This window comes from Pezoporus flaviventris, unplaced genomic scaffold (genome assembly GCF_033815535.1).
Source record: "Pezoporus flaviventris isolate CSIRO_AGI_PZ_B2104156 unplaced genomic scaffold, CSIRO_AGI_Pfla_v1 ptg000213l, whole genome shotgun sequence".
NCBI lineage: Eukaryota > Metazoa > Chordata > Aves > Psittaciformes > Psittacidae > Pezoporus > Pezoporus flaviventris.
This window is the reverse complement of record NW_026892761.1, coordinates 10,097,138-10,122,387: the sequence shown is the minus strand read 5'-3', so window position 1 is coordinate 10,122,387 and position 25,250 is coordinate 10,097,138. Positions and strand designations below refer to the sequence as shown.

General features: G+C 39.1%; 1 protein-coding gene across 1 annotated transcript; it reads right to left on the bottom strand.

The window, feature by feature from the left end:
• Positions 1-8,494: 8,494 nt before the first annotated feature.
• Positions 8,495-13,159, bottom strand: CIMIP1 (ciliary microtubule inner protein 1). Its single transcript, XM_061441639.1, has 4 exons — positions 13,074-13,159; positions 12,417-12,498; positions 11,295-11,393; positions 8,495-8,879 (listed from the first exon to the last, which is right to left on the bottom strand). The coding sequence occupies exons 1-4, from the start codon at positions 13,133-13,135 to the stop codon at positions 8,724-8,726; spliced, it is 399 nt and encodes a 132-aa protein (XP_061297623.1). The 5' UTR covers positions 13,136-13,159; the 3' UTR covers positions 8,495-8,723.
• Between the last annotated feature and the right edge of the window lie 12,091 nt (positions 13,160-25,250).

Sequence of the window (25,250 nt, the reverse complement as noted above, 5' to 3'; positions counted from 1 at the left end):
ATCGAAGAGAGATTCAGACAGAATTCAGAGGTGGTTTGTGAACCTGTACAAATGCCTCCAAATCTGGAATGAGACGAGTAAAGAAATTCCTGATTGGCCTCACTGATATTTCCATTCTCCTTACAAAGGAACTGTGTATGTACTTCTGTGAAGTTCTTTGGGCACGGGTTCTATATTCCAATAAATTACAAGTATGTGTGCATAATATATAGGGATGCTGGGGAGGGACTCTTCATTAGGGACTGTAGTGACAGGACAAGGGGTAACGGGTTAAAACTTAAATGGGAAGTTTAGATTGGATATAAGGAAGAAGTTCTTTACTGTAAGGGTGGTGAGGCACTGGAATGGGTTGCCCAGGGAGGTTGTGAATGCTCCATCCCTGGTGGTGTTCAAGGCCAGGTTGGACAGAGCCTTGGGTGAGATGGTTTAGTGTGAGGTGTCCCTGCCCATGGCAGGGGGGTTGGAACTGGATGACCTTAAGGTCCTTTCCAACCCTAACTATTCTATGATTCTATAATTAGAAGGGACAATAAAGAAAAGCAGTTGATGAAAGTGAATTATGCATAATAAAGCAGTAATTTTATGGAGAAGTCTGTAGTCATCAGGAGAGGTTCCTTCACTTGATCCTCAAAGGAGAATTAAAAGCAGATTTAGGCAATCTTTTCTCCTTCTTGAATCTTTTAAATGCTACCACACAAATTTAGGAGGGACATTTTAACTGTGATTTGCTGAGTATGAAAGTTTGTTCCCTCACAAGTTAAATAGTAATGACCCAAGGTGAAGGAGTTAGTCTTGTGCTGTCCATTGTTAGGGGCTATCACAGTAAAACTCTCAGTTCCTCAGGGCTCCTACATTAAACAAACAGAAGGACAAATAAATGTATTGAAAACCCTGTTTTGGCCAGAACTATGCTGAGAGCTGGGGAAGCTTTCCTTATTTGCAAATAAGGAACTCAAATTATTAAGGACACAGCTTGTAGGAGGTAAAAAAACATCATCAGTGCTCCTTGAGAGCCCAGTTATTGTCTAGTTTGCACTGCAGTGTGCTCCCTTTACCCTGTGTGGCTCAAACACCCCACCAATGTAGGCTAAAGTGAGTTTTCCTGCCTTCAAGCTTCAGGTCCCATCTCCCAGTGCTTTGTGCTGCAAGGGAAGAGCTGGGGGTGTCAGAGTTCTCCCTCCTCCCAGCTCCTGACCCAACAGCTCCAGTGCTCACAGACCTCCATTCTCCTACAGCAGAAGCAGCACAGCCAGCCTGACCTCTCAGTACTTGCGCTTAAGCAAGAAGGAGTGTTTTGTTGCTCTGAAGGAGTTGTCTTCGGCAACACATCCTAACTTTGCCTGTGACTATAGCCTGGAAGGAAATGAGGTGGGGGACAGACAACAGTGAGCCAGTGGCCTTCTGCACTCTTTCCAGCCTGTCAGCTGTACCTTGACTTCCGTGGAGAGACTTTAAATATGTGGGGTTTGTTCATTAAGCAAATATGACGCTAAGATGGAAGCTGTAATGCACATGATGGGGAGCACAAGAAATTACTATAGCATTCATTTAAACAAAGGACACAACTGTGCTCTGGCAGGAAGAGCATAATGGCTGTTTAGTTTTTCCAGGCAGGGACGGTAGCTCACTGGGGTTTTTTGGGCTCTTGCTTTGTTTTTGTTTTTGCTCCAGCTTTTAAGGATGAGAATGTTGTGTCTGACGCATGTCAGCAAGCAAAGGAGATTCACTAGCGTAGCTGGGTTCATCTTGCTCCCCGGTGAGGAATAAAAGCATTAACCGTCTCTCACTTCAGGAGGACGAGGGGGGGCTGCTTTCAGGCTGGCAGAAGTGAGAAGGCATTGTCAGGTTTAGGTCAGGCTGGAGCTCTCAGCAGGACAGATTAGCTGGGTGTCACACGGCAGCCTGGAGGCATCGCTGGGAAAAAGCAAGAGACAGAAGTGTGTGTGTGCGGGGGTGAAGGCTGCCATGCCTTGTTTGGGTGCGAGGCTGTTCTCTACAACAATGATCATTCTGGAAAGCAGACAGAAAAAATGAATCGAATAAAGAGGCTTTGTAAAGGAGGTAGAGAGAGAAAATGGCCACTTCTAAACTCCCTGTATTAAAAGGATAAATAATGCTGTTATTGGAGATGTTAAAAATGTTGTTTAACAGGAGCCCTGCCCAGCCACCAGTTTAATCCCAGGCTGGTACTGGCAGGGCCTGATCTTGCAAACAGCTGCTCCCAGTGAAGCTGGTGTCAGTGGAGCCACTTAACTGAAAAGGACAGTGGTAGGAATGAAGGGTTCTTTCTGTTGTTTATTTCTTCATGATTGCATCTCTTTTTGTGCTTCGAAGTTCTCAGTTTATTTCACTCTTTAGTGAATCTTCAGTTTATTTCACTTCTTTACTGAAGCAGATAAAGCATGGGGTGGGCGAAACATGAGGTGAAGGGACAAACTTGGGCAACCTGTGACCACAGGGTGTGGTTTACATTGATAAAAACACATTGTGCTGATTATTTGCTTTGAAATTTCAGCCAGATTTCAGCAGAACTGTGTAACTGCAGCATGCCCCTCACCTAAAAGAGGATGTGTAAGGTTGTCACATGAGAAAGAACAATAGAGCTTGGAACAGATACCTAGTGAGCTGCCTCCCATTAAAAATGGTAAACCTGCATCTCCATTATTAGAGTTTATTTCTCGGGCTCCAGATTTACTGATATAATTCTGTCTCTCCATTCTGAAACTATTAAATGAATAAATACAGACTTGAAAATCCCTAAACCAGCAGCTTGCATCAGTATTGGAATTAGTGTGCAATGGACATTGAATGGTGACAGATTTAATGTTCCTTGACTTCGAGTGAATTCAGAGCAAGCTTTAGCAGTTCCAGTTGAGTAAACAGTTTTATCTGTGTTTGATCTGAAGTTTGAATGGGCATCCAAGTGTTCAAAGGTTTGGGTGCTATAGGGCTTTAGATATGCTTCAGGTGTGGTTTGCAGTGAGACATTGAAAATCCATGAGGAATATGTAAAGGACCCTGTGATGCTGCTATCTTTTAGGTCTTAGAGAGACATATGAAAGTAGCACTGGAAGGTATCTTGAACAATCTTTTGTTCTATCCCTCTGCTGTGGCAGCATCAGCTTACACAATACATAATCAGCATAAAGATATTATATTATTATTTTTAAAGTAAACTAGAATTAGAAATTTATTTATTATGGATAATTTTAAATTGAGAAATGAAGCAAAAACTTGGACGTGCCACTTGTGTGGAACATGATTACCTTTTTCTTAGGTAGCATTAAAATCCTCAGCTTTTTGTTATTGACACAAGTCAGGAGTAATAAACTTAAATGATATACAAGATATGACAAGTTATTACCCTTAGAGATACTGTCTAAAAATGATACTTTGATGTATTGTACCTAGCACATCTCTTCCATAAAATGTAACCCCTCTTATGCATTTCCAAAGAACAGGAACGTTGCTTATTCTAAACTCAAAGTTTTCATATGCTCTCATCTCTTAAAGAGGAAAAAAAAAGGCACCAAGAAGTAACAACCAGCCTTTGATCTATAATTTCCTGTGCTGTTGCTAAACACACACTGAATGTGTTTGTTTTTTTTTTTACTTTTAGAAGGTTTACTGAGGCTCTGTAATGTTACTTTTGAGATCAACGGACTGATTTAAGAATAACTAAAGCATTAAATGCTGGGAAAATCTTACACTGGGGATCAGGCATAATGATGTTCTGGAGAATACACTGCCTCGTGTCCAGCTAGAATCTTGCATGTTATGGTAAATATAACTCCATTTGCTTAAATTATAAGGAATTCTATTAAGCTGCTATGTTTGCTTTTACACTAACTGGATGGTCTGGGCTCATCTCATCCTTCTCTGAATATCCGGTGAACCTGGCTCCCTGATGCTGACATAGATGCTGACATGTTGTCCATAAGCTACATCATTGCACAATGCCCATCTGAAGCCATGGCAGTTTGTGGATGGTGCAGAGAAAATGCAGATGCTTCAGAACCCTCTTCATGAACACAACGTCCAGTTTCTCTATAAGAAGATATGTGTGCTAGATGTCTGGTGGCTTACTGCTGTCCTGGGATGCTTTTGGACATTTCATCCTCTGTCAGAGCCTGTAAAACCCAGTGTTCAGACTCATTAGTGTTTCTTACTTCAAAGGTGGAAACACTGCATCTTTCTGCATGGAGATGAAAACCTGCCCTGCAGTACTTTTCAGGTTATATCAGAGATTTTCCAGTTAGAAACCCTTGTGGAAATAAATCCATCACTGAGGTATACAGGAAAGAGCATTATTTCAATATGTTTGAACGGTTCTCTGTGTAACAAAACAAATCCTGAGACATGTGAGAGCAGCCTGAAACCCTAAGGTCAAAATTACCTCCAATTCATCTGACAAAAACAATGACCCTTTCCAGTATTCTGTTTCACTGGTGCAGTACAAACCAGATTGGTGCTGTTTTCACAAAGTTTCCAATTTTGTTTTGAATTTATTTCTCCATACTGCTGGTCTTATGTGTGACAGAGTAGACTGAAGGGGCACTGGCAACCTCATCAGTTTCACAGCACAATGGTATCATTTTCCAGTACAGTTAGATTTATTACACTATGGTCCTATGAAGTGGTTTGACATGCTTTCAACTAGTTAAATAACAATTTGATGGGATGTGAAAACCACAGGAGTCAGGAAGAAGGTAATGGTCTGTGAGTGGGCCTTATCGGTCTTGCTACACTGACATGGTTTCAAGGGGAGCTAAATACAACACATTTAGAAGCCTCATGCAAGAAGTGATCTGGGTTGGGCTTCACGTGGGAGTAGAGATTTCTGTTCTGGTTGCCAATGGCTATGTTATACTAGTGTTTGTTGCTTTGGTACTTTGTAGAACATGGAAGAAACCACAAAGAATCCTTCACTAAAGGAGGAAATGTGTGGGAATGTGGAGCCCTAGGTCCTTGAAGAGGAAACAATAACATACCTCCTGTTTTGTAAGCAGTGATTTTAGTTTAGAATTAGTGTTACTTCAGGCTAACAGAGTAGCCAATAGCAGGAGCTGGAGGCAGTAATTTTTGCATGAAGCTAGGACTGCAGCAGGTATCCCTTAGGATAGGCACAGCATGAAGCTGTAGAAATGTCTTGTGCAGAATAGTGATTAGCTTTATTCTTGAAGCGGCCTCCTTCCATAGTAGCTGGATCAATTGGCTATGCACATGCTGTGGTTGCTTTTCATTTTGCTTCTTTCAAAACATATAGAACCACTTGTATGGTGACTGCAATTTCAGCACTGCTGCTAATTCGGCATCACCATTTCACTATTATCTAATAAAACCCCCTTTATTCTCTGATGCAAAATGCATTTTCAACTCTGAGCTCCTGGTAAAATGCCTTACATTAATGAAATTATAAATAGCAAGTGCCAGTTCTGTGCCAGTTCTAACAGCACAGAAAAGAACACATTGTGAAGGAAAATGCACCAGGTTTTTGTCACCCAATTTTGTTGTTTATAAAGCAAGTGCTTGTGAGAAAGACAATTCTGATTTCATAGTTCAGTTTGAATACAGCCGTTGTATAAGCCTCTACTCTTACTTCATCACACATCCAGGCAAGTATACACAGGCACACATGCATGGTAACAAAAGATGTCTGGCAGACCTATTTTCATGTCTTGCTGTGGTGACTGTGTATCGATACAGTATATTTTTTACCTATGCAATTCAGAAAGCACCATCCATAGTTCTTTAAAATCAGCCTGTTGCCAAATGACTAGTTTATGTGAAAACAACAGTCAGAAGATAAGATGGCTTCAGTGTTCTGAAAAACTGGGAGTCAGCTAGGAAGGGATTTCCATTCAGACCACTTTGCTAACGTGAACGTTAGACCACAGAAAGCTTTATCAAACAAAATTTAAGTTGAAGCATAGAAGACATCTAAATACACTTGCATCTTGCTTTCAGGTTTTGGTTAAAAATAAACTGTGTATCTTGTAATGTATGTTTAGAAATGGCCTGTTCTGCTCTGACTTGCACAGAAGTGCAGGTCTAAGACTTTAATATAGAATTAAAATTATGTCGACTTTTGATGCATTTTTGAAGTGTTTTGCTGGTGTGTGCATTGAGTTTACTAACACTGTCCTGACCTTGGCAATGGTGTGGTATTTTACAGTGTGCAGTGACATTCATGTGCCCAACTTGGCTCCAATAAATAGGTTAATTTCCACAAATTATATGTCAGGTTTGAAACAGTACAAGATGATTTAATAATTCTGTATTTGGCCTTTTGGATTCACAACTGGGGCAGTTCATTGGGCAGTCCTGTCCCAGCTACAAATCCACAATTCTACACAATTTTTTCAGGTATAAAGGGTCAAGCTAAAAGTGTTGGGGAAAGAAGTAGATTCATATTCTTGCACACCAAAACCCCAATACACGGCTCAATTAACTGACAAATTTATGCTAGAGGAATGAGTTCAAATTTTGGATGATACTCCTTATACATCCCAATAGGCTGTAATGGTAATGATGGGCAGCGTAATTGAAAGCCCTTACTGTTAGTACAGAGTTACTACTCAGACAGTGGGAATAAGATTCAGAAATGTTCAACTGTAGATGCTGGACAAAACTTCTTTTGGTTTTCAGACTCTAGCCATGGCTCATCTGGATTTGGATTTCACTTCACACAAACATCTCCTGGCTATTAGGTGTTAGCTCTGGTTCTTTAATATGACAGGTTTTAAAAAATAGTGGTCTTAAAGCTCCCCTTTCATTTGGCCTGAATTCATGTAATTTTGCTGCTACTAAATCACACAGTAATTTTTACAATACCTGTTTATATAAATCAGACAAGAATCAGAGGATCTATACGTGACCTTAAAATAAACTGAAGTCTGTGATTAAAACGGATATACAAAGCTAGCAATGAGAAGCAAGCACACTGATTTAAAATATTGTTCTTACAATTATGTTGCTTGTTCAAAGAACAGTTTATACATGTTATAGTTGGTAGCTAAACTGCAATTTAGCTTAAATTTCCAGACTCTGATTCCAAGTTGTTCTTTATTTTGTTTTTTAAGTAATGTATCTGAAGTTACTTCTGCTATGTATTCTTATTCTTGGGTAAGCTTTCCAAAGGATATGAGTCACTTCTCCATTATTTGCAAAGAATATGGAAAAAGTAAAATATTATTATTTTGTGGGTATTTGGAACTGAATGTGAAATAAAAAAAGAAAAAAAAGGTGGGATGTTGATCATTGTGAGTCATTTCTTGGGAAGAAGGAAAGAACAAACACTAGCTGCTGACCTACAGCTATGAAAGCCAAGGACTTAATGCTGACTCAAGAAATAAATGTTGCTAGCTGCAGAACATAAAGGAGACCTTGCAGCAGGATTAAAGAGGAAAGTCTTTCCTCTTTAAGTAATACAGAGTTACAAGGAGCTGCCTGTGTTGACTTCTTGGAGGCTGTTCCTTGTTTAAACATTCTTCTAGTTTAAACATGTTAGCCAGTAGGAGCTATATCCTGCAAATAGTTGCTGCTGCAACTAAATGGTTCTCCTTCTGAGTTTCCACAAGTCCTGGCAAATCTTCAGGTAGGTCATGAAGTGCAAGAGCTTCATAGCACTGAGGTAGCTACACCAGTAACTCCCAGTGCACCCCCCTACTGTTTCCGAGTCCTGGTTGGTATAGATACTGATATAAGCAAAACTGGAGCAACATAAATACTCTGTAACACATTTGCATTCTGATCAACTAATTGAACAGAACCTATTCTGGTATCAAAACTGATGTTTGAAAGTGACTTGGTGTCATTGTGGCCTTTGTGTACTTTATTGATAGCAATCAGCAGCTGCACTGAAAACTACTCAGTACTTACATTTGCAACTACACAGTGTACCAGTAAGGCATACACAACACAAAAGACAATGAATTTCATAATTATGAATTAACCATATTTCTGATTTGCCCGTTCTTTTCTAGCTGCAGTGGATACACTATGATGAACTCTGCTAATTTTTTTTTGCAGGTGTGTTCAATTGTTTGTTGCATTTTGGTTTTTAATGAGGAAAGCTTCTTTCCAAATGCAAGGATGCAGTTCCATGGCAGCCTGAGCCAATTTAAGCCATGCCTACTACTTTTCTCTGCCTTTTCTCATTCTCTTTCTTTGTGATGTCTTTGTGCTAGCACAGGCACTTTAGCAACTCAGTAGTGGGCCAGTTCAGAGTGCTAATCGAAAACTAATTCTAAACACTGATTCCAGTGCTGGTAAGTGATGAATTGGGAATGAGCAGCAGGATAGGATTGTCAGGAACATGGCAATCAGTATTTACGTTTGAAAAAGCTGCTGTGAAACTGACTCTGAATGGAGGTTTTCATGAAGAAACAAGTATAAAAATGTGCTCTGTCATTACAAACTATTTTTTTTAAGAATTCCAGTAAATATTTAAAATTCATAATCTTACTAATGCTAATAAAAGTAGTACATGCTCTGTGATCTTTATAGGAGTTTATTCACTGTTACTTCAAAGTAAACGTAAAGCATTAACAGCTTGGATGCCACAGCTCTAACAAGTAAAATGCTACATTAAAATGTTCACACTTTACCAAAATTAGTGTGGATTTTTTAGAGCATAAATGTTTAACAGTCCAGCAGTCCACCCTGGAATGTTTCCTTAGGGATGCAAATGGATCTGTGTGCCTAGCTGTTATTTCATAATGTCAGTCAGATGGCTCACGTGGCCACTTCAGATCCTTGAAAAAGGAACCTTTGCAGCTTTGGATTTGAAAACCATGTTCAAGTTGCAACTCTGGCACAGCTGATCTCCAACCAATAAACCGCTGGGTAGTCTTAGGTACTGGAGGAGATGGAAGCACCTAAAATAAAAGTAACATGTAGAATTCAATGATTAAAAGGATTTTGATTGTAGTTTCTCTCATGCAACATCCTCTTTTGTACTGTAGTGTGGATGGAAATGAAAACTTATGAAAAATAGTGCTTTTAAATGCAATTTGCTGAATTAAATATCCTGAGCACACACTGACATCAGTGTTAGGAAATAAGAACTTTGAAAGATAGCCCAGTTGCAAGCAAGCTTGATTTATAATATGTGATAGTTTATAATTTAGAAAGTAATTAGGATAATTTAGGTTCCCTTCTATAGCAAGGCACAGGGAAAGAGAGGAGTAAACCTGCCAAATTCCAATGAACTAACTAACTTTCATTTACCACCCTTCAGAAAAAAACAGTCTTTTAGTGCCTAAACTGGTACGTTTAACAGGAAATCAAAACACAAAATATTATTTAGTATTGTATGTTAGCATACTTAAGTTTTATTCCATATCTTTCTAAAGGCTTTACTGGCTTTATGTTATTAGAAGAATTCTCTCTTCAGCTTTAAGTTTTTTCTTTAAATAATAATAATACTTTAAAACTAGTTAACTTCTATGGGAGAAATAGCATTTTATACTTCCTGTAATGTATCTGGTAGCAATGCAGAGATGGAATAATAGTTTTGTGGCCAAATGCTAAAGATACTACTGACCAAGCTGCCTTTTGCATCAAGAACTACTTACTCATTCCACCTTCTTTCTACTTTAAAGGATGGGTAAGCATCAAATTAATCTGCAACTAATCTAGCTAAAAAGGAAACAAAACAAAAGCCAACCGACTCTGTTCACTGACTGCTGTGCTTACTTTGGCTGAATCATCTCAATTGGGCACATTATATCATTTTAGCATCTGGGGACTTAAAGAAACACACAGCAAGAGAACAATGTTTCAGTTCTCTTGCCAGAGTTGCTTCACTTTGTTCTTTGGCCAAGATTAGAAAATGTTTATGATATTTAGGTGGAGCAGTTCCTCTGAAAAGATAATTTTTATGGCCAAAAGTGCCACCCACTGAGCAGGATAATGAAGGAAACCATGTCCCACTTGCAGTCTGGGGGAAAGGACTATGAAAAAGCAATTATTAATCTAACCTAGAGAGAAGAACAGATATGATGACTGTTACCATGAAGGTAAATGTTTGAAGAGACACACAGTTCTGTATAAGGACCATGAAGGTAAATGTGCGAAGAGACACATAGTTCTGTATAAGGACTTGGAAAACTTCTCTCTGAATATGTAAGGGGGACCTAAATCACAAGTAATCTTTATTTTCCTTAGCAAATAACGACTCTGAGGTGAGATGGAAGCTACGATCCTTGTTCAGTATGCACTAGGCTATGCATGCTACTTCAGCAGCTGATAGCTGTCTGCATGATTTGCTAACACACACATACACCCTCACTGTGCTGAAGCAGAGGTAAACTTGACTGAAATTGGAGTCTTGAGACAAAACTGAAGAACAAGTAGCACTAATGGCAAAAATGCTGCTATTTAATTTCTCTGCCACACTCAGCATTAACTCTTTTGTTTCGATTTAATCTCAGTAAAAGCTTTTACTACTTCCTCGCTTTATTTCCCCACCCTTGGAATCCTTTGAAAGAAAGCTAGTTCAGCAAGTAGGAATTTCCAATCTCTTTTGTTTCCTTAATCTACTCTAAGTGGACTAACCTTCCTTTTTGTTAGCATATTCTGCTTCCCCTTTTATGAATATGGTCCTCTCTCAATGTCACTGATTTAGCTGCCTGTGTAGCTACACTATTCACTGGTGATTCTGACACATTATAAGTCAAATGATCAGTCACATTCCACTCTCATTTCCAGCTGTTTGACAACTTTTAGACTCTGAATATGTGAATATAACTCACATAATATAAAATCAGTTATTAACTGGCCCATTAGAACTGGCTTCTTACTAATTTTTGCTACTAAAGAGGACAGTGGCATTATCTCTGACAAAAAGAAGGCTGTCTTAAAGCCAGAAAAATGGCTGCATCTTAACTAATAGTTAAAACTGAGTTAGGTTTTGGTAAGACTTGAAGTAATACAGATGTATATATCTGAGCAATGACTTGTCAGCAGCCATAAACAGCTCTGTGATCGCCATTCTGCATTGAGCTGCACTGTTGTGATACTAGATGGAGTGCATGGGGGAGGTGCTTTACAGAAAGATTATTATATACAGTGATTTATGTACAGTGAAAGCTCTGTGAACTAACAGCCATATCCAAAGGGCAATTCCTTGTCTTAAATGAATGCTTTTAAATCATTGCTCAGATTGCAAATACAATTTACTTTGACCTTTAGTTAAAGGCCCACTTCTACAAGACAACTGATTTTAGAGCTTGTGTGTTTTCTTAAGACAGGTACTGCTGCATGGCAATTTTAAAATCTAATTTTCTGACCTTAATGTATTTCTCCACAGGTGTCACAGGTCGAACCTGCAGATGTTCTGGAAGCTCTATCTTGGGGCTTGTATTTTCTTCCTTTTTATGGTGAATCAACTAAAACCAAAACATCAATGTTAAATGTTGGACTTAGTCTTTTGAAATATGCTGTAATATCTGATATTGACACCATTCTCCTCACTGTTGCATCTCAATTTCCTGTTCTTTCCATGTAAAACAGGGCTACTTATTGTAGTGCTTTGGAAACTATTGTAGTTTTTTTTTTTTTGGTTTCAGAAAGTGATATAATTCTGAATTTCGGATGAAAGGCTAAATATTGCTGACTGATTCCAACTCTCTTAACTACATCACTGCCCAAAAAGGGCTAGAAAGGTACCTTGACACGTATCTTATATGACCACAAAACAAAGATTGACAAATGCTAAATACATATGTTCACCAATAGTAACAATAACAAACAAAAGTTTGTCAACTTTTCAGCTGTAGCCTGTGCAAAAGAGATGTGCATGATGGATATTGAAGCCTAGAGAGCCAAAGTTTTCCAAGGTGTTAACTTGGATGCCTACAGGAATTTTCAAACACTCCTAGGACAGGTTAAGTACTTCTAGCCCCATGGAAAATACATTTATAATTACTCAGGGGCTGCACCAACCCTGTTCTTTAGCAATGAAATACTGTGATTCCAAATGTACATTATGTTCTACTATATTCTAGTATCTAAACAGCACTGAGAATAGACATCTCTCCAAGTATTTTGTAAATTCCCCCACTGAAAATTTCATTAGCTAGAACCTTTTCCCTTAGACTTTTAAGCTACCATATGGATAGACAAAGGGGAAATATTTTCCTGTCAGTGTGCCTCTAGTCCTCGTTAACACTATTGGAAGTCATGCTTCTCAAGAGAAATATATCAAAATATGCACAGCATATAAATTACGTATTTTATTCAGAGGAAAAGTGAAACTTTGAACCCATCTTAAGAGTAGTGCACTTGTTACCTCGGAACTTGGCTTAGTAAAGCACACTCAGTGCTTTCCTAGTCACTTGTGCTCTCATAATTTACGTCTACATCAATTTGTGTGCAATTTCATGTGTTTCTTGTAGGCCATTCATTTTTACCTCGTCAACAGGTGTTTTCAAGAATCCCCATTTGTGAGACCATTTTTTTGCAGCCTCTAGTTCAGTTTCAATGTATTTTTTCCTGAAACAGAGAAATATTTAAATTACTTTGAAAACTTCCATTAAAATAAAAGGAAAAATGCAAACCCAACTACTACTGTCGCAAGGCACGACACTTTAGCATGAAGCTTGAGACCTTTCCCCCAAAATCATCAAGTCTATGCATGAGTTAACAGCTTTCTGACTTGGAGGCAATGGGGAAATTAAACAGTAGGTATGAAAGCACTTGCAAATTACGTTCCTGTTGGGAAGTGGAGGAGGTCAAAGGTGCTATGACACACACGGAAAGCGAGTTTCGGTGCCCTCCATACATCCTCTCGGTTTTACTGACCGATGAAGGGCCCTTTGTCCCTCCTCACCCGGCGGGAAGCACTGCAAGCCCGCGGCCATCACTCGCTTCGCCGGTTCAACCCGGGCTACGCCATTCAGGGGGCTGAACCCCCCGGGCGTTGCGCACCTGGCGTACTCCGGGTGAGCCCACGCACCGCGCGGACGGACACACGCGAAGGGTGTGCAAATTCCCTCAGCCTCCGCCCGCCTGAGAGCGGCACCTCCCCCGGGCGGGAGGGGAGGGGAGCGGAGCCCCGGGGCCGTTACCAGCAGCTGTCCTGCTCTGTGTTGTTGCGCGACTTCGCCAGGTCGCTGCGGCGCTGCGCCATACCCGCGGCACGGAGCGGCCCGGCCGGCGCGGCGGGCCGGGTCCTGCGGCTCGGGGTTGCTAGGCAACGCAGCAGGGGGCAGTGCTCGTGCCGGCGGCCGTTGCAAAAGGGCGGGAAGGGCCGTTGGTGCTCTGAGGCGATGGTTTGCCCCAGCCGGCCTTCCGTTTGGCGCGGTGTCGGCCCGGAGCCCGCGGCTCTCAGGTGAGCGGCTGAGCCCGCCCCTCGGGGGTTCTGGTGTCCCGTAGGAAATCAGTCCATGCTCTGTGGTGTGTTTGGTCTTAAAATGCTTTTCAGTAGGAAACCGTTTGGAGTCACCGTCCTGGAAGGGCTCACAAATGTGGAGATGAGGTCCGCAGTGACACGGGTTAGCGGTGGCCTCTGCAGTGCTGGGGAGCGGTTGGACTGGATGATGTTAAAGGTCTTTTCCAACCCGGTTGATTTTATGATTCAGTGATTAAGCAGGTGAAAAGCTGGTACCTTGCTTGAGGAGTTAGCTGAGTTTCAAGGGAGAGATGTTCTCTAAACTCCACAGCTTACTGATTAGCCAGGCTCCCCTTGGCAGAAAACAAGTATTTGGACACCTTTTGGGATACTGAGTTGTTAGGAGTCTTTTTTTAAACCTGGACAAGGGACAATGCTACAGCCAAAAACTAGTAGTGTGTTTAATTGTTTGTAATGGACATGAGAAATGGTTGAAGGATGATGAGTCCCTATCTTTATAGGGATCTGCTTGTTAACATGTCCAAAGCTCAGACTGCATGTGCTATGGTGGGTGTTTGCTTCTATTCCCTGCTTTTTTTACCCTCCTATCTCCACTCCCTAGTTTCTCTCATTATACACCAAAATTGCCTTTTGGTAATTGTAGTGGGAAATACCATCAGTATTGTGACATACAGTGTTTTTGTGATCTCTTTTTTTCTGGCAGATGTTGTCCTTCATAAGCTCTATGCTAATATTAGAAGTTCTGGGAAAGACCTCAACATACTTCAAGGGTTACATGTGAGAACCCAAAAAATACTTAGAGTCTGTAATAAGTTCTCTATGCTCCAATATATTAATATTTTTGGCTTTCTATCACTTTTTTTTTTTTTGTAATTTTATTTTCTTGCAGTTGCTTTATAAAACATTCCAACAATCAATGTAGCCAACTGGCTCTTTGCCCTTACGGGTTTAAATAGTTCCCTGACCCTTTCCTTTCTTTTTGTCTGGAAACTGGCTTGTGCAAACACACTGTAAATAGTTAATGTGACTCTGTCACACCACTGGACAGTTATTATCCTTATTATAAAATAAATGCAGAAAGGTTTTGACCTAAGCTGAGTGTTTTATAGGTGGTGTGTTGGAATGCTTAATTGCTAGCTTTTTATTTGTATTTTTTTTATAGAGCAAAGGATCTAAAGACCTAAAATATTTGAGTAGGAGAAGGCTGTATATACATTTATTAGTCACTTTTGAAGTACTAAGAACTTCTATTTGAGTAAGAAGAAAAAACTCCTCTTGTCTCAAAATAGCCATTAATGCTATGCTTCTGGGTCTCTCAACATCATTAAACTATCAACAGAATATTTCACTCGCATGCCATTTCTTGATGCTGTAATTGATAATTAGACTGGCAATTAAATCAGCTGGGTCTCCTCTCACACCCAGAATCACTTACTCATTGTCCTACTTAATTAACTCCTGCTGCTTAGTCATACTTGTATCAGGAGTCCTCTTACTACAGCCCTGATGCTTTCTGTGGGGGAAAAAAAAAAAAAGTTAATGAAAACAATGAAATCCATAGTTTAGTATGTGTCAGGATTTAGTATGTGTCGAGAGAATGAAACTTCTTACACTAACGTTGTGAAAATAGAGCTTTATAATGTTCAGTCTTTCTCTTTTCCTACTTAACGGAATTATTTTTCAGTTAAGGTAACACAGTAAATAAGCAGTTAGTTGTAGGATGCAGTAAATCAGTATTTAGTTGTAGGTCTTATTAGGCTCTTATGAGCATAGGACAATATTAGAATTGCACTTTCACTCTGAGAAGAAGTGAAATAGGATTTTAATGAGCTAATAACTATATTGAATGACTTGGCGGTACAGGTCCATTTTGATTCAGAAGTCATTTGCTGAAAGTCTGGATCTTGTGGCTTACCTACAGCAGCATTTGTCATCACATGACAAATATTGAAGTAGATACTACGTCACTCAAGACACATGTTTAAACAGAATCAAGTTTAAACACTTGATGCTTCAGGTCTTCTGAGATGGGTAAATCCTAACCTGGATATGGCTATAAATGCTGAAATGTCAGTGCTTCCTGTCCTCTTCCGATTAGGAATTATCCAGTTATTCAATATCCAATATATATGCTCAGCAGTGCTGCTGTTGATCAAGTGGCTATTCTTCAGAGAACTCACAACTGTTCTTCAGGAATTTACAACCTGTTTATATCTTGAGAGCTGCAGATAGTATCTTGAGTTTCAGATATCCTTTCACTTGCACAGGACATCATCCTGCCACTGGGGAAGTGGTTTCAGTCTTGATTTTTCACGGACCTTGTACTCCCTTCTCCCAGCAGATAGTAGACGTGCTTGCGGTGCTATGTTCAGATGGAGGCTAGGGTACTGATAGAGATTAAAACTAACCATGTGGAAAACAATCTGCTTTAACCTTAATACAGTTTTCTGTGTAGCTGTACAAATGCCTCTACCAGCACATGGCAGGGCAGTGTGAGAGGGTTTGGCAGAGGGCACTTCTGGAAGATAATGCTAAGTCCTTGTGTTTACAAAGCTACAAACTTAGGATGTTATGCTGACACAAGTACAGGTGGTACTGCTCTGCAAAATAGGTCAGAGAACCAAAGTGACTTAAATAGACTCTGCAGAAAGTCAGCTCACTGTTTTTAATCTGTTTCACAGAACACTCCAGAAGCAGCTGTGCTTCTGCAATCAAGACAGACAGAATGGAGACAGGAAAAGATGATGCGTGAGCTGAAGTGAACAACCCAGGGTAGGTGGATATTTTAAACCTCTACTGCTGCAAAAGACTTTGTGTCATGCAATGATGGTTTTGAAGTGTCATTCGTGGTCTCCAGGGTTTTGGTTAATTTTTGGTTTCTGGAAATCTCTCGTGTCTACCTTGATCTGAAAATGTTAAGGCTTTTTTATATTCCTTATTTATGGAGAAAAATGTCCATATTGGCACACAATAGCTTTCGGTGTGATAATCTTTGAAGTTATTTGAAAGGACAAAAAATCTGTTCTCTTTTGGCTCTATGTAAGTATTTGTAAGTGCTGTTTATGAGCATCTCTACTCTCACTGAGCTTGCTGAGATTTGATTCTAGATGATACTTGGGCTCAAGTGCTAAAGATGTAGGAATAAAATACCTTATGCTTTGTGGTGCTCTAAACTAGCTATTCTGTAATTTTTAGTTACAAGGCTGGACCTAGACCCTGTCCTAGATTCCAGCATTATGCTATCAACTGTGCAGGTTTATTGCGCTCAAGGCTGTTGCCAATTGGAAACTAGAATTTTCTGCCTTTCATCAGAGAATGGGTAGGAAAGCTAAAGGAAGAGCTCATTTTTTGTTGTAAAGAGGATTTTTATTTTTTTTTACATTTTCTAGTTCTTAGGCAATAAATTGTTATTTTATATTATTCATCACAGAATGACAATTGGATCTAAATCCTTTATCTCTTCAGGAAGAGCTCTGTGTTGTTCAGATTGGACATTTGCGCACACATACCTTTGGGGGCTGGGTGTGTGTAAGTGAGAATTGTCTATGAGAAGTACAGAGTGATATAAAAAAAACTATTGCTATTTTACTGCCCTGTATATATAGAAAGTAAGCGAAGGCAGGGCTGGCTTGGGGCACTGCAGCACCTAATACTGTGGTTGGGTGGGATGGTCCCTGAGCATCTAATCTTGGCTGGGCTTACAGGAGGTCCTAGACATGTTTTGGCTAAGGACTGTCTTGGTTCTTGGTAGACTCAGGTGTATAGCAGCATGGAAGTGCTTGGGAGACTCTTCATCCAGTTCTGTCCTTACCCCACATTATAACAGTGTACTGTATCATGAACTGTAGTAGCTGCCATAGTCAATGGGAAAGAACCAATGCAAATGACGAAGTATGAGTGTTTTTCAACTTTGGGAGCTCAAAGCTTCCAAGATGAGAAGAATTTGCCACTAAATCAAGTTTTGAATTGTATACTTGTTTTCTAAATGCTTTTGCAACACACTAGCAACCGTAAAGATCTGGTGTAACAGAAATATATCTTCTTGTGAAGATATAAGCATTACAGTGATTGTTTCTTCATAGGAACAGCTACAGCACAGGGGGCCATGCAGCTTCTAGAGCTGTGTGTCCTGCTGGGATAGATGTTTGTAAATGTTGTATTCTATCAGAGGGGTTCAGACAGTGCAATGTAATACATGTACCATGAATAGCACATGCTAGTGATTTAGGGAATTGTCCCAGATCTGTGTTGCAAACTCGTATGTGACCAGTAAGTCTTATACGTTCCTGTTGTGCTGCAGCTTTTGCAGGATGTCTGGCAGCTCTGTAGAGGCAACTGTCAGGGCTCTGACCAGGTTGTTTGATGGCTGGAGAAGTAGAACAAATGCACTGCACTGATGGGAGATAACAGCAGTGAGGGAGGGGGGAACGCTAATGTTCATAAGGAAGGCCACAATGGCTTAAACCAGTCCACATTCTCTGGTTTGCTTTGTGAAGGCCTGCACTTCACACTCTAAGCACTGCCATCTTCACATCTAAAACCTTACAAAGCAGCTTCAATATTTTTTCCAGCTACACTGAGCTTGTTCCCCTCCAATGTCAGCAATTCAGAACCTCTGAAAATGAAGCTGTTTGCTGAGGCGTTTACACATCCAGTTGTGAATTTGTGCTTAGGCTCTTGCATTGAAAATGCTTGCCAAAAATATTAATTAGTACTGGCAGTTCTGTGCTTGTTGCTCCATGGTTTATAATATTAGGTGTGGAAGTCTAATAGAGGATATTGTAAATATAACTTTAGTGTCTTTTGCTAATGTTTCTAAATAATATTTCAGAGATAGGCAGCCTGAAAGGTAGACTGCTTTGTTATGATTGCTGTGATTTAAGTAAACAAAGTCCAATTGACACTATAGACTGGCTTCATTCCAAAAGCCCCTTCTAAAATCTATCACATGCAGAGTATGTTAATTGGAGTTCCTGAATTTCCGTTTATGAAAGGAGCTCAATGGTCTGGCTAGAACCATTGTATGTTGTAGCAAAACTTAGAACTGTCATCTTAGTGTGGCTGTAATTATCCAGTGACTTTTGAACAGCAAGTGGTATGTCTGTTTTCCCAACAATAATATGTTTTCTTTTTCTTGCCATAAAATGGCACTTACAGCAACAGCTTTACGCAGATATCTGTGCTTGGAAGGCATGAACAATCTTAATCGAATTTAGATACCATTCAGTAATTCCTGGAGTTTCATTTGGTTTTGAGTGGATTCATTGCTTTTTGTTCAAACAAGGATTTATGAGACACTTCTTTACATAACACCTGTTGGATACGCTTACATTGTATTGTAACCTGTGAAGTGTACATGCCCTCCAAACAATTACATTTCTGCTGCTGGTATGGAGAGGTTTGTCACTTTTAAGTTGGAGGACAAGTTTTCATCAAAGTTCTTCATTAACTGGCATTGTCTCTGAGCACTACTTCGCAGCAGAGACCTTGCAGAATGCCAACTCATTTCAATGTCAAAGATCAGGGGACCAGGGCACCCCCTGTAGCCTGCTCAGGCTGAAAATTCCTTGTAAATGCCAATGTGCAACAGTTACCAGAATTCTCCTGCTGATAACAATCTGGAGTACCTAGGCACAAGATGAATTCAAGATGAAGGAAAAAGAGCTAATTTTGAATTTTGTTACATTGTATAAACTGAAATTAAACTCTTCATGGTCTGACAGAATTTTTTTATTTCAATACAGTGCATGTTTCCGCATGTTTCAGAGTCGCCTTTTTCCTTTTGCGTGAAAGGCAGGGGGTCTAGGACATTTTAATAGCTTTCATATCCTACTCTGCAAATATATTATTGCAGCAGAATAGTTTCTTTGCATGAGAATTGCTTAAATGATTCAAAATGGATTGAAAAATATATTTCAAGTTTTAATTTTATGCACAAACATTAATGAGCAATGCCCCTTAGAGACTTGCTGTCAGTTTAACATATTCACGATAATCTCAACACAGATGTTATTCCATCGAAATCCTTTTAGAGGGAAGAAACTAGTAATTTTTCCTTGGAGAATGTCAGAAAAATGTTATTGTTGAAATTACGTTTTGATCCTGGAATGCTATATAAAATACCATCACTAGGAAGAATAAGTAGCACATTGTTTCTGGGGTAAAATGCATGTGAAACTTCTCTGAGCCTCCTGTAAATTTTAAAACAAGTGAATGTTTTGTTAGTCCCACGTAATTTTGATTCCCTTGAGGGTGATTGTAGGCAATAATGGATATCAGCATCTAAATGTATCCTACTTTAGGAGAGTATTTGTTATTAGTTCAGATTTCCCTATTTGCAACCATAACATGATGAAATTACTGCCTCTTTCAGATACATTTCCCTGTGCATTGTCTCAGCAAATGCATTAAAACACTTTCAAGAAAGTACATACTTACAATAAGGTTTTTGTCTTGTTTTTTTTTTGTCTTTTGGGGGGGGGGGGGGGGGCGTGTGTTTGTTTTTTGTTTTTTTTTGTTTGTTTGAAAATACTTAAAGTACTTTTTGTGTTCTATGATATGCCTGTGTTTTGTTTTTCTACTTGGTACACTTGTGTTGTACCTTACTTGCTTAGTCTTACCTGAGTAAAGCTTTAACAGTGAAGTTATTTTGATTCTATAAAAAGTGGTAAGGTTGTAAATATATTGTAAATATTCTGTTGCTCAGTATTGGAGGAACTCTATTCCACTTGATCTTAACCAAGGTTTATTTTCATTGGAGAAGCTGTAAGTAGTGCCCTATGTAGACCCCAGCCATATTTAGGTGGTACATAAGTAATATTTAGGAAACTGTCGGAGCAACCTGGTCTAGTGAGGGGTGTCCCTGTTCATGGCAGGGGGTTGGAACTGGGTGATCTGACAGGTCCTTTCTAACCAAACCCTTCTGTGATACTGTGACTCAAAGCAATGGTTCTGCAATTTTCCAAGGTTCTATCTTCTAGGACTGTGTAAATACAAGAATAATACTTAAGTTGTTGATGATGAAGAACATAGTTCATCATCAGATCTATGTGAAGATACCAGTTAGAATAAATCCCATCAGATTTTTCATGGGATTTTTGGAGGAGGATGGGAGTGAAAGGTGGGAATGTAGTTCATGCATTTAAAAAAGGCAGAAGAATTGCCAGTTCCAAAGAAATATTCCAACCCCTTTTTGGAAAGAACTGCAGTTCCCACAGCCATTTTGTGAGGACTGTTGACAGGAATGAAGGCTGCAGTCATGTAACACATAAAGCAAGGTCTTGGTTTCAAGGCTAAAGTCTGTTTTATGAGCCTTGATGCACAAAATAGCAGGTAGTGATGACTTACTGGAACTTGAAGATAGTGCAGTGGAATATCCTTTCTTTTGTAAAAGCAGGCATCTTTATGTGAAGTAGCTGTTCATTTCTCCACTTTGCTGTTAAGAATGCTAGAGGAAAAATGATGATATGAAATAGCTGTAAAAATGTAAGAAACCACGAAAAAGTCAAATAAAATTTCCAAATACAACTGCCGAGTTGAAATAGAATATATATTATTGATAGTTAAAAATGAATCAAAATCCAATGCAAGTGTAATTTATATAATCCTGCTGCTGAATTTTTCAAACTACACGTGTTTTTTTTTCGTTTGAACTAGTAAATGTGAAGTTTTGACATGTATTCAAATATTAATAGATGGACAAATATGAAATTATTCTTTTGCATTTTTAAGGAACAAGGAACACAATAATTTACCTACTATTGTAGCAGGTTGGCTTAAGTGTGTATTAATGACAGTAAAGGTACATATCACTCACCCTGGGCTCAGTTTATAATTAATAGAATTTGTCTCTTGGTCACATTTACTTCATCTTTTGTCTATGTGATTTTTTTTTTTTTTTTTTATTATTTGTGTGTGGTTGAACAGACATGTACAGCTTAAACGGGAATGAACAAAGTACAGGGGACTTCTGGATATATAGGAAACGCTTCTACATAAATGTGAACATACTCATCTTTAAATATTTTCCCCTTTTTTTCCCCCTTATGTTAATGAAGTCTATAAAAATTCCCAGAATTCCTTAAATTGTTTCTCTCAAGACAAGGAGATAGTTATTAAAATATCCAAAGAACCCCAAACCAAACAAGTAATAAGAAGTGGAAAATGGCAAACATTGGAATGTTTTTCTCTTTCTTAATGGCCTCTCAGTAAATAATTTTTAAGCTATCAACAAAACATGCTTATAATTACTGATGTTATTAAAACCAAAAGTAATTAGGAAACTGTAATTGGAAAGTAAACCACCAACTGGATGTATACTCAGCATTTCCAATAGGAAAGTATTAAAATAATATCTTGGCATTCAGAAGAATCTGAAGACTCTTGATAATAATGTTTTTCCAGTACATGTCTATGGATTGTGAATACACTTAATATATTGCGAGTGTGAGGAAAGCTCAGTTATTTGTAGGAGCATTTTATGCTGTTTTTCTATTAACAACTACAATAGCCGTATTTTGTACTGGCTATATTTCTTTCTTACCAGCCCACTCTGACAACTGTGGAGTTACACTGATGTAACAGCAGAGCAATGAGACATTTATTGCAGTGAAGTTGATCCTGTGTTCAAGCAGTGAAATGTGTGCAGTGTGACACACTGTATTTACTGAGCTGTTGGCTGAGAATGGTGAAGGCTTGGGTTTCTGGATCTGTTAATGCATTGTGGCAAAGTAAGCATCTATGCAGAGTGCTTCATTCTTTGTGGAATTTATTAAAAATGGAGTCAGATAGTAATGTTGTCTGAAGGACAGAGGTTTGGGTATGCCCAGAACTGTGTTAAGACATTTTGGTTTCTGGGGTAGGATATAAAATTGCTTCCCTGCTGTGAAAGCTGTGTGCAGACAGGAAGGGTCTAGTTTTGACATTAGGCTGCAGTCTTACAGTGGGTCCAAATCTCATGTTGATACATGCTCACTGGCCATTTGGCAAACACCTAATCTATCCTGTTTTAATTTTTTGGGAATGTAGTAGTTCTTTAAAAAATACACCTCTTATTATAGGAACTAAAAATACCATAGATGTGGTAGACTAATTGAGAGTAATTTCTCTAGCAAGAAGCCATTGAGCTTATTTTAATTTATGAAATTAAAACACTTGCTCTAGCCTCTAAATCTATAAAGCATTCTTTTAAATTACCATAGTTTTCAGTATTTTAACAGTATAAATTCTGGTAGCCAGTCTTATGCTATGTTTTTATTTTACACACATAAAAAGCCCCATGTAGAAAGTGCAAACACAATCACCTGCAGCAAGTAAACTTCTACAGTCCTTAACAAGCGAATACTTATCCTGGGGAGAGTGCCTATATGAGACCTCCATACTGCCTGAGTTCAGCTTGATTTATGTATGATTAAGCAGCCTTCTGGCCTTGAGCTAACCTTTGCAGACAGCAGAAGACAAAATCTAATGCTGTGTATTGCTGTCTGTGGAACTGCCTGTGAGAGGAGATGTTTCATCCCATGGAATTAAAATGCTGTAGTCTGTTGTCTAAATTTTAAATGTAACCTCCAGAGGGCCTCTGAACTACTAAAAAGAAACCATGGAACCAAATGTAGCAGCTTGTGTAATACAGGAGTAGGAATTGCCTGTATCCTGCTGTATTGCGTTGTCTGTCTTTACCGCCTCCTCATCAGATTGAGCCAGAGTGTAGCTTCAAGAAGTCAAGCTGGTAACTGGTTGGTTTCAGTACATCTTAACCACTTCTGCTGGGCTGATGGGATTTTTATTACCTTTTGTAAATTCAAATTTCACAATGTACACACTTATGAAATAGTGTTTCTTCATCTATCCACTAATAAACCTACTGATTCCTCTTCTTTTGGTCTGGAAGTGGGGCATAGTTTGAGCAGCTTTCTTTTGAAAATAGGTAAATCATTACAGGGGAAAGTTGAATATAGCAGGCTCAGTTTAAACTCCCAAAAGAAAGCATTGGAAACACATTATTTTTAAATTTCCTTGGAAAAGGGTCAGTTGTCCCTTTGCTGGGAGATCTTCCAAGAGAGAAGTCTTATGCTGAGAAAGCAGTAAATTTTTGTACTGTTTTGGACCCAGATACTGAAAGGTGATTTCCTCTGTGCCTAAGGAAAATGTTTTCCCTCTCATGGTAAAAACGTCCAAGCCCTTTTCTCATAGCTAGCCACAACTTGGCTCTCCAGGGTTGGATCCCAGAAATCTTCTGTTTTCCCCTCTAGCCACTACAGCTGTGTCTAAATCTCTCTACTACTAAGCTTGAAGGGATCCTACTGCTTCTAATATATGGGTAAATACTCATATTAAGAAGATAGGTGCTCACAGAAATAATGACTTCTTCACTACGTACTTTTAAGCCTTCCTGTCTAGAAAAACTAGTCTTGTGAAAAGAGGTTTCCTCCAAAATCATGATGATCTTATTTATCATTACTCAAAGAAATGAAAAGGCCCTTTCTGGCTATGTGAAATGGCCATGTACATGTCAAAAAATGCTGTCATGCTTCTGCATTGTGCAAAGTCGAGGGTGATTTTAGCAATTATTGTTAGCTCTGTACCTTAATGCTGACAGAAACTGTAGACTGGTCTGTGATCATTTTTGGAATGATATGCTGTGAAACACTCTTCTTTTAAAGAAAAAAGTAGAATGTTCTCAATATTAATGTCTGGAAGGCTCTTGGGATAAGCCGCTGCCTGGAGAAGGAAGTTCTGTTCCTCAATAGAATACAAAGCCCTGTCTGGAGATTGAAATTCTGTTCCCCTGTAGAATACAGAAAGAAATGCATTCAGCAGCAATCTGTTTTTTAATGGTAGCTGTGGGAGGTCATGGGATCTAAAATATTTACACTGTCCTACTTACAATATAGAATGAACTTAGACATACTTAGTTGCATTCAGAATGCTCAATTTTTAGACATATGCTCTATAGGTAATGTTGCCACAGTGAAAAATGGTTGTACAGTGACTGCAGTGGAAAAAATAATGCATAAATCAATTTAGTATTGATATTGGGAAAATACAGGATATTGGTGTTGAATTTAGGATTTTGCTGCTTTTGTTTATCCTGAAAGTGAAAGGTATTTTTTTCTTCAAGTTTGGAAAAAGGTTGTTATCAGTTACTTTATTTAATGCTTGTTAGCTTTCTGTGATCAGATTTGCTGCTCCTTATGTAAACTACACCTTTAAACATATGCTGAACAAGTTCTTTCCTGTAAGGAAAATTAGTGTTTAACTAGGTGTTGTAACAATTTATATGCAATAAAAAGGCAAATGATGAAACATCTTAATGTAGCTATAAACTTTGGTTTAAGAGATTAAAGATTCATAGAATGAGTTGGGTTGGAATTAGATGATCTTTAAGGACATTACCAACTCCCTGCCATGGAAAGGGACACCTTCCCCTAGACAAGGTTGCTGCAAGTGCACATTGGTGGTTCATATTGAGCTTCCTATCAACCAACACCCCAACTCCTCCTCAGGGCTGTTCTCAATCCATTCTCCACCCAGTCTGTATTTGTGTGGGATTGCCCAAACCCGGGTGCAGGACCTTGCACTTGGCCTTGTTGAAATTATGAGGTTCCCACCTCTCAAGCCTGTAAAGGTATCTCTGGATCCCATCCCTTCCCTCCAGTGTGTCGACCGCCCCACACAGCTTGGTGTTGTCAGCAAACTTGCTGAGGGTGCACTCAATCCCACTGTCCATGTCTTTGGCTAACCTGGGTTATGATGTATAATTTAACACACACATATCCCAATTCAATTAAAGCCTTTTTCAGTAGCATGTTAAATAGTATCCATTCATGCAGTTTTTCACATTAATTATGGGGGAGGGGAGAATTATAAGAAGAGAAAGAAAGTTTACTCTTCG